We start from the raw sequence: 9,223 nt of genomic DNA, 5'->3' as shown, positions 1-9,223 counted from the left end.
CCGCAGAGACCCCGGCGAGGGGAGAGGGCCCAGCCGCGTGTCCTCCTGGAGAGTTTGCCGGGCATCTGCAGTGGGTGCCCCAGCAAAATCCGGGTCTGCAGCCACGTCCGCCTGGCCGCAAAGCCAGGGTTCCTTGTGCTGGGGAGGATGCCAGGCGCGGGGCAGCAGCCACTGGGGGCCCTGAGGCTGTGCGCGGCTGGGGCGCGGGGTCCCAACACAGACCCCAGCGAACGCGCGGGACCGAGCGGAAAGGAGCGCCCGCCAACAAGGCAGGGCGGCTAGAGCTGCGCGCTGGGAGCCACGGGCCCGAGGAAGAAGGGAGGTTGGCGCCTTTGAGAAGCTCAAACGGCGAGGGAGCTGCGGGCAAAGGCGCCCGAGGCCGCTTGGCGTTTTCCCCGCCGGGCGCCGCCGCCCACCGTCACTTTTGTGCACACGGTTGTCCGGAGGTCTGGGGACAGGGGCCCGGAGAGAGCCCCATGCCTGCGGTCCCCTCCTTCCTGTCCCCTCCTCCAAGTCTGCCGCCTTCCCCCACCTCCCTCTCCTGCGGGCCCTTTCCCGTCCTCCTCCCGCCCCTGCCCAGCTCGAGGCTGCTTCACCCACGGCGCCCACTCCCACCCTCTCTTTCGCCCTCTCTCGCTCAGACGCTTCCACATCTGGGGTCCGTTTCTGCATCTCCGATCTCTGCACATCTCTTTCTCCGTCGCTCCTGTGTCCCGGCATCTTTCCGCCCCGCCCCCCGCGGTCCCCAGGGCCCGCCCCCGCCTCCACCTGCCCCTGCCCCGCGCCGCGCCGCCTCCTGCGCACAGCGCCGCTAGCCTCGCTAATGCGTTTCGCATGGCGCGTCAGTCAAACGCCCTTCTAATGTCCTTAAAGCACGCAGAAAATTGCATCCTTATGAAAAAAAAAAAAAAAAAAAAAAAAAAAAGGCAAATTGCCTGGTAGAGGCGGAGCTGCCGCGGGGCTCTGGCGGCCGCGCGGCGAGTTTTGAGGGGCTGGGCTGGCGGAGGCGCCCGCCCGGGGGCTGCTAGAGCTGCAGGGCGGAGGGAGCCCGGATGCCGCCTTCCGGCTAGCGCCTGGGCCCACCTCCTCGCTCCCTCACCCACTACCCTTGACCACCTCTCCACACTTGTTTCCTCCACCCTGGCCAAACTCCTAACCGCCTCAGGACCCTTGCATGCGCTACGCCTGCTGCTTGGCATGCTTTCCTTCAGGTCTCAACTGAAGGATCAGCCCAGGGACAGAGATCCTCTCTGACCATGCTGACCAAAGGCCCCACCCCACTCATTGCCTATCACCTGCTTTATTTTCTATAAGACGTTGGTCACTCCCTGAAACCATCTTGTAGGTTTAATTGTGCCTTCTTTGAGGTTTACCCAAGCGCCCTCACCCCCAACATGAGGTCCTTGGGTCAGAGGCTGCGTGCCCCTCGCCTAGCACAGTGCCTGGCACACAACAGGCATTTAATAAATACTTAGTGAACAAGTGCACAAACTCATTCCGGGCAGGCAGGGGCTGCAGGGGACCCTAAGGCACCCACAACACCCCGAGCTGAACCTCCAGGCTGCTGGGCAAAGCGCAGTGGAGGCCCACAGAGGTGAAGTCAGATCCGAATTCTGCTAATAGCTGTGTGTCCCTGGGCAAATTGCCTAACATCTCTGAACTTTATCTGTAAAATAGGAGTAAGGTACGTACCTTACTGGGCTGTCACTGGATCAACAAGGTGGGTGGGCTTGTGTCGCGTGCTGGGAACTGCCTGCCACACTCAGTAACTGCTTTGCTAAATGAATGAATGGTCCAAGGAAGTGCTTGGTTGATATTAGAGTCAGTCCACCATGCCACCGAAGGCAGACACTGATATTTCTGGAAGCACTAAGAAAGAAAAGTTTGTGAGGACATTGACAATGTAGCCATCACCTGATGTTTTTATGTCATCAGAATTTTTATGTTATCCTTACTCAAGGATCTCTTTGGGGCCTATTAAGACATTGATTTTTCTCACAGGTCACTACTGAGTTTACATAAAAAGGAAACTATCAAGGAAATCAGTGGCTTGAGGTATTTGGAGAACCTCTCTGAGGTCAGAACTGCTTCTGAATCCATGACCTCCCACAGCCAAAGCCCTGTGCCTCTTGGCCTCTGCCTGTGTCTCCCCGAACCTCCAGGAAGGTCTCCCCCTCCCCTGCCGCTCTAGGAAGCTTCCTGGCTTTCTCCATTGAGGGTCAGGGCCGTTGCTGCGGGGACAGTCACATCCTGCAGACCCCAGGACCCACAGTGCCTGGGACACCTCTCCCCCAACTGTCATATGAACTCAGATTTCAGGAAAGGGAAGATGCTGTCTTAAATTTGATGAGATTCAGTGACAGGGTGTGAGAACTAGGAAAAGGGGACCTTTGAAGTCACACAAGGGAGAGGCCTCCTGCAGAGTCAGGCCCGGAGGTGCCTCCGGGGGCCTTACTGCAGACACAGGAAGATCTACTTTTCACTGCATCCCTGTGTCCAGTGACCCAGGGGGCAGGGCCAGCAGAGAGGCTGGCCCAGAGCCAAGCTGACTCCGCATGCATAGTCCTGACTCTGTGGCCACCTTTTTTCCCCACTCACTGACAGGGAGTAAGCCTCCCTTACTCCCTAAAGTGGGGATGGGGAGGTGGTGTTTGAGATATTTCCTTCAGCTCGGAGAGCCCAGGCCAGGGGCAGGTGGAGGCGGGGGAGAACCCCTCCCGCTCCTGGAGGGGCTTTGGGGGCAGAGGCTTCCTGGGTCGGCTGGGATCCTCTCTGGACCTCGACGTGGGACCAGAGATGTCACTTTGAGGCAGGAGCCCCTCTCGAGTGTGGCAAGAAAATCAGGCAGAGGGGCAACCCGACGGTGAAGGGGCTGCCTGGTGTCTCCTCCCCCCTGCAGCCCCTGGAAGGTGAGGCAGTGGTGCCGAGTTCAGGAGGAGAGGCCGGCTCCGCTCCCTCTTCCGTCTGCTCCTGGGTACGTAAGGAGCGCCCTCCCTCCAGGAGGCACAAACTTCACACCGGCCGGTTAAGTGTGGCCCGGCACGCCCTTCTCTTCTGACTTAAGGGTTCCCACCAGCAGTTCTCCAGGAGAACTCCGAACCGGGAAAGGGTTAAGCCAGAGTAAACTTACTTTCTTACAAAGTGGTGTGGCACGGGGAGGGTGGGGAGCCCCCACTCCCGGCTGCACCTGTCACTTCCCGGGCCAGGGGACTGGCTGCCGGCCCCAGGCCCGCCTCGATGGGACCACCCCGTCCCCAAACGCTCCTGTGTGCCGCCCGAGCTAGGCTCCCGCTGGCACGGGCCAGAGCGACGGGCTCAGGGTCAGGGTCACCATCCCGCATCCCTCCCTCGGCCCCTCGCAGACCCTCCCCCGATGTCTCCCCTACCGCCCAGCCCCGCCGACCCCCTTCCCCTGCCCTATAAGCACAGAGCGCAAATTTGGCGGCGGTTGCGGAGCGCGGCCGCCAGGCTAATCCGGAGACGCTCAGCCAGCGGGCGGCCTCCGGCCCTTCCCGCCGAGAGGGTCCGGGATGCGGCCGTCGCTCCCCCCGTCCCCCACCCCAGGGCACGGCTCTCGCGAGACGCTGGAGCGCGCTCCCTCCCCCGGCCGCCGGCCCAGGGCGCCCCAGGCGCGGCCGCGACCTCGTCCCCAGCGCAGTCCCGGGGCTGTGTTTCCCAGGACCTTGGGGCGGAGCCGAGAACGGTGCGGCCGGGAGCGGCGAGGGGGCGAGGGGGCCGTCCCTCCTGCCGCCGGGCCTGCTCGGAGGGGCGCGCGCTGCCGGGTGGGGGAGGAGGGGCCTCCGCGCGGGGTGGCACCGCGTCACCTCCGTGGAGGGGGGAAGGGGCGCGGTGCGGCCCTTTCCCTGGAGTCGCGGCTCTGCGGGCGGCGGGCTGCGCGCCAAGTCTGGGGCGCCGTGGACACGTCGTGGCTGCGGCGCCTCCTCTTCTCCGGGAAGGGCTGAGCTCCCTCCCGGGGTCCCCAGGGCAAGGAACGCACCGCGGGGGCCAGGCCTGCTGCGGTCGCCCACTCCCAGGCCCACAGCTGCACAGGCAGTGACAAGGAACCCTCCCACCCCCGCCCGCACTGGGGGCCCAGCTCCCCCTCTGACCGGCTAGTGACCTCTCGACAGCAGTGCCCGAACAGGCTCCCCATCTGTGCCTGGAGGGGCTATCGTCGCTGCAGTACGGGCCCCTGTGCTCTGGCGCCCGGTCCGGCCGGATGCCCCCCGCCCCAAGCCCTCGTCCCCCGCGGCCCTATCCTGCAGTCCGGTAAGGGGGCTGCCTTGGGGATACGCCGCGGAAGCGCGAGGCAGTCCGCCCAAGGTCGCATTGCTCAGAACGAGTCCAACCGAGGGCCCCAGCAGCGACTTCGAGGAGTGGGTCAGAACGTCTCCTTCTCTTCTCTTGGACCCTCCTTCCTTATACAGCTCCGCGCCGCTGAACAGGGGCCGTAGCTGGAATTTGCGCCCTGGGAGCACCCGGGGACAAAACTGGTGGGACCTTCCCTTCCCTTTGAATTGGAGAGAAGGAAACGGAGCGGCGTGCAGGCTTGACTGGCCGGGGTGGGTGCAGGAAGGTTACCGCCCACCGCCGCAGGGAGCCAACCAGGGGTGACCCTCAGGGCCGGAAGGGATTGGGGGCGCAGCGGTACACCGGGTTTTGGGGGCGCCTCGGGGACGCTAGCGAGCGAGTAGGCTGGAAGCTGTTTGCAAGATTGAGCCTTTGAGTGCGAGCTGGTTTCCTTGAGACCGGGCAGGGCTGGGGCGCACGGAGAATTGCCTGCGGTCCTCAGAAAGAACCCATTCTCTTACTCCTCCCGGCCTTAACCCGACGCCTGCGATGCTCAGGGACCAGAAATCTAAGCGCTGGTTTCACCAAGGAACGATTAAGTCACAATTTGAAAGGCAGCCGTCGCCACCACAGGTGGAGGCCAAAACTGTCGTTTTCACATTCGGGAGACCCAAAACCTGAACGTGGATAGGATGTTCCTCTGTCCCCCGTAGCTGCGCCAGAAGGGCCTGGTTAAATCCTGGTCCCACTTGGAATTCTGCAGGGCCAAAATGCAGTCTCTCTCTGAGCTGTAACCAGCGAAGTGGCCATCTGTCCACCCCTAGACTCTGGTCGTCGTCCTGGTGAGAAGTGCATGGGCAGGAACCCACTGGCGTGCCCAGCCCATCCTAGAGGGAGAGAAGTCCACCGAAGCCTTCTGGTAGAAGAGGGCGCCCGCGGACACACGCCTCCAAGCCCCACCCCTGGAGAGCGCGCCCTGCGCTCCCCGTCCTGTGACTGGGTCAGGTGCCCTCGCTGCCCCGAGCGGGACCTCGGGGCTAGGCGCCGCCGCTCGGCGTGTGCCGCGCAAAACGTGAAGGCCGGGAGGCAGGGCTGCGCAGGTGGCGCGCCTCTGCGTGAGCCTTGGATCCCGGGCGTCCTGTCTGCCTCTCGAAGACTTGGCCGAGACCACGTCGAGGACCTCACGAGCGGTTCTTGAACCAACAACCGGAGGCCGCTCCCAGCCCCGGGACACTTCCCGAGCGAGCTCCGCGGTGGCCTGGGGCTCCCGCGTAGCGTGGCTGCTACTGCCGGCGCCCTGGGCTGGAGGAGAGGGGCGGAGGCTCACCCCAGCCCCTCACACCGAGCCGAAGCGGTTCCAGGAATCCTGCAGCAACCCAGCCGCCTGCCGTGCCCAGTCCGAGCCCGTGGGGCAGGTCACGGTTCGCTTCCACGTAGCCCGGGGAAAGGATGTTTCAGGAGCCACTGCAAGCGTCCCTCCTACTTTGCCGCGACCACCCTCCCCTAGCCCCGCGGACTCAGAGACCCCTTCATCAAGCCCGGCTGTGTCATAAAATATTTTATTGGAAAAAAATCACTGTCTTCGCAAGAGAGGGGTAGGAGCCCCAGCGACGTCGGGGACCCGGCCTCAGGGTAGAGCCACCGGGCTGTCCGCGCGCCCTATCGGGCCGTGGTGGCCTGCGCCGGGCCGCTGAGTCCCCGACGCGCGGAAGCGGGTGTGTGCCGGCGGCGTCCGGACGCGGGGGGGGCCGGCCGAGGCCGGTGGGGGTGCGGGAGAGGAGCGGGGCGTGAATGCGCGCGGAGCTCCGGGCCCAGGCGTGCCACGCGCCAGACGCGAGTCTCCAGGCACGGGCCGGGGAGCGCACTGGGGCCGGGCTTGGCTGCAGGGTCTGTGTCCTTTCTTGGCCCCTAACTGTCCGCATTCAAGGTAATAATGAAACGTTGAGAAAGCAAATGGCGGGGCCGCAGAAGGGCCTATTCGCGGCTTCCCGCGCGCGGAGGGGGCCTCGGCAGCGCGGGGGTCCCGGCTCGCCGCTTTGCACGCTCAGTCCTCGCGGCTCCTGTCGATGATCTCGCCTGGCGCCTCCGCCGGCCTCTCCGCCTCCTTGGCGCGCTCCTGCTCCGTGAGTTGCTCACTCGTGGGAATGGAGTTCTTCTTGGGCCTCCCCTTGGGCTTGGTGGGAGACTCCAGGCCGCCGCCCTGCAGCACCTGTGCAGAGGAAGGGCCGGCACCGCGGTGAGCTGGGACCAGGCAGCGGGACTCCGTGCCCTGTGCCCAGGCAGGGCCTGCCGGGCACTTTCCCACGGGCACCACCAGGCCATCTGAGGCCGCGCCTGGCCCCAGGAAATGGCGGCCATTTGAGCCGAAGGGTTGGGCCTGGGGGTTCAGGCTGCCAGGAAGCCTGGGGGCGCAGCGAAGCACGAAGGAATGTGGGCTGTGCTAGGGCACCCAGAGGTGCGGAGAGAGCAGAGAGGCACCAGCCGCGGAGGGAATCGGAAGGGTTGGTGCCACGTCTAGGAGGCGGTGGGGAGGTGGGGAGGGGAGAGAGGAGGGTGGCTCCTGGAGGGCACAGGGGCCTGGCGCCAACCAGGGGCGAAAAGCCACAGGCACACTCACTATTTTCTTCCACTTCATCCTCCGATTCTGGTACCACGTCTTCACCTGCAACTGACTCAGGCCCAGGGATTCCGCGAGATCTATTCTGGAAAGAGCAGGGTGCACCCTCAGCTGGGCAAGTAGACTCCTCCCACCATCCGCCGGGCTCAGCCGGGACCCAGGCTACCTGTCGGGGGTGGAGAGGTACTTCTGCTTCTCGAAGCGTTTCTCTAGGCCCATCAGCTGCAGCTCGGTGAACACTGTGCGGCTCCGACGCCCCTTCTTGGCCTTGGTGCCCGGCTCCCCGGTGCCGGGCGTCTCCAGCTTCCCACGGAGCTGCAGCTCAAGCGGCAGGTGCGGTGTGCCAGGGGCGCCGGGCAGTCCAGGCCCTGCGGCCAGTAACGCTGAGCCCAGCCCCGAGCATCCCAGCGGCGCCAGCGGGAACTTAAACACCGCTGCCTGCTCGGCCTTCAGCACGGCTGGAGGGAGAGAGAGTGGGGAGCCGGTGAGCTTGGGCCCTGCTCCCTCCTAAAGATCCCCAGCACTGTGAGCTTGGCCAGCGCCACCAGCACAAACCCTTCCTGCCTGGTCACAAAGTGCGCGATTTGTGCCGCACGCCTAGGGTGACACTCTTCAAAGCCACCGTCCCTGGAGTCTGCGAGGGGGGACCTCCCGCACCCCCGCCTTTGCCTGCTGTTCCCCAGGCCCCAACCGCCTCCGGGATTTTGGGATTCTCAATGCACACGAGGTTTCGGCAGGGAGAAGCACAGTGTGTGTCTTTCACAGAAAAGGAAAGCAAGAAGTGGCAGAGAGAAGGGTGAGCGTTTGCCGCAACCCAGTCGGCATCGCTGCGGCCCGGCCGAAACAAGATGTTTGTTAAATGAGTGAGCGCATCTGGCGTCCTGGGCCGGGCACAACAGCCACGCGGCGGGCAGGCGGCTGGTCTTTAGCGGGGGTGGGGCTGGGCGCTTCCGGGAAACTCCGAGCACCCCGCGAGTCAGGAAAGTACCCTTCCTGTTTTCTCTGTTTAGACTCTTCCCGCGAAGACCTTTCCATTTTTCATTAGTCCTGTGATGATTGGTTTTTCTTTTTTGCCCGCTTCAAACGAATTGTTAACAGCACTGCAAAGAGCAGCGGGGAGGCTCCCTCAGAGCTGGACTTGGAACGAACGAACGAACGGGCCCTGCTGCCCCGTGCGCTGGCCGAGCAGCGGCTGGAGAGTCAAGGGTGCAGGGCAAGGCGGTCTGCAGGGCGGGGGTCCTGCCTGGGCGGGCATCTCACTGAGGCCCAGGCTCGCCCTGCTGGAGGAGGCAAGGGCCGGGCAGCGTGGAGGCAAATGTGAGGAGGGGAGAAAGGATCCTTGGGAGACGGTGGGAGAGGGAGGGCAGACAGACCCCTTAGAGAGAAGCCGATGGGGGAGGAGGGGAGAGCGGTAAGGGCAGACAGACCCCTTAGGGAGAAGCCGACGGGGCGGGGGCAGGGGGGAAAGGCCAGAAGAAGAAGGGGTGCCTCGGAGAGGGACCGGCAGGGAAAGGCAGGATCGGCCAAGCAAGGAAGAGGAAGGACCCGCGGCGTCAGAAAAGGCCGGAGCAGGCAGCTCCAGACCCAAGGAGGCCCAGCCGACCTGGAGGGGGAGGGCCAGGCGGGCAGCGGCTCACAGCCAGGCCTCTGGTCCCCAGGCCAGGCCCAGGGGCGTGGGCGCTGCAGCAGAGGCCGCGGGGCTCCCACCTGAGGCGCCGGCACCGGCGTCAGCCCCCAGCACAGCCCCCCGGAGACACGGGCTTCTTCCCCAAAGGTCCGGCTTCCCCGCCGTGGGCAGCCGCGGCCACTCCCGACCAGCCCTCTGCGGCTGAGGCCCGGGAGCCCGAAGCCTGAGGTCGCTCTGACCCGCAGTCAGACATTAGCAGTCCGGTCCTGCGCCCGCGCCCGGAGGCCGCAGGTCGGCGGCGAAGGGGAGAGCGGACGCCCCCCTCCAGCCGGCCAGGTCCGTGCGCGGCCCGGCGCCTGCCCCGAGCGGCGACCTCGAGGCGCCTGTCCCTCTCCCCCCCCCACCCCCACCCCGCGCGGCCCCGCACGTACCCAGGTGGCTGTGGAAGGGCCGCGCCGCCAGCAGCGCCTGCACGCCGAACTTGAGCAGCTCGCCCGCGGCGGCGGCGGCGGCGGCGGCGGGCGCGGCGCCCTTGGGCCCCGGCGGCTCGGTGAGGATCTCCTCGATCATGAAGCTGCGGTAGCGGTGCGGCGGGTGGTCGGCGCAGCCCTCGGGCGGCCCGAAGCGCGCGGCGCCGGGCTCCCCAGGCCGCTGCATCGCGGCGCCCGCGGCTCGGTGGCGGTGGCGGC

The 9,223-nt window shown here is 65.5% G+C and overlaps 1 protein-coding gene across 1 annotated transcript; it reads right to left on the bottom strand.

Moving 5' to 3' along the window:
* Nucleotides 1-5,839: 5,839 nt before the first annotated feature.
* On the bottom strand, nucleotides 5,840-9,191 carry BARX1 (BARX homeobox 1). Its single transcript, XM_049623865.1, has 4 exons — nucleotides 8,966-9,191; nucleotides 7,074-7,365; nucleotides 6,908-6,992; nucleotides 5,840-6,499 (listed from the first exon to the last, which is right to left on the bottom strand). The coding sequence occupies exons 1-4, from the start codon at nucleotides 9,189-9,191 to the stop codon at nucleotides 6,335-6,337; spliced, it is 768 nt and encodes a 255-aa protein (XP_049479822.1). The 3' UTR covers nucleotides 5,840-6,334.
* Between the last annotated feature and the right edge of the window lie 32 nt (nucleotides 9,192-9,223).

The sequence above is a fragment of the Panthera uncia genome, unplaced genomic scaffold (assembly GCF_023721935.1).
Source record: "Panthera uncia isolate 11264 unplaced genomic scaffold, Puncia_PCG_1.0 HiC_scaffold_2364, whole genome shotgun sequence".
Lineage (NCBI taxonomy): Eukaryota > Metazoa > Chordata > Mammalia > Carnivora > Felidae > Panthera > Panthera uncia.
This window is presented reverse-complemented; position numbering and strand designations above follow the sequence as displayed.

Coding starts and splice junctions, on each gene's coding strand:
- BARX1 (XM_049623865.1), bottom strand. CDS start 9,191: ATGCAGCGGCCTGGGGAGCCCGGCGCCGCGCGCTTCGGGCCGCCCGAG. Junction 7,366..8,965: donor GCCCTTCCACAGCCACCTGG/GTACGTGCGGGG, acceptor CTCTCCCTCCAG/CCGTGCTGAAGGCCGAGCAG. Junction 6,500..6,907: donor GGATGAAGTGGAAGAAAATA/GTGAGTGTGCCT, acceptor TCCTCTGCACAG/GTGCTGCAGGGCGGCGGCCT.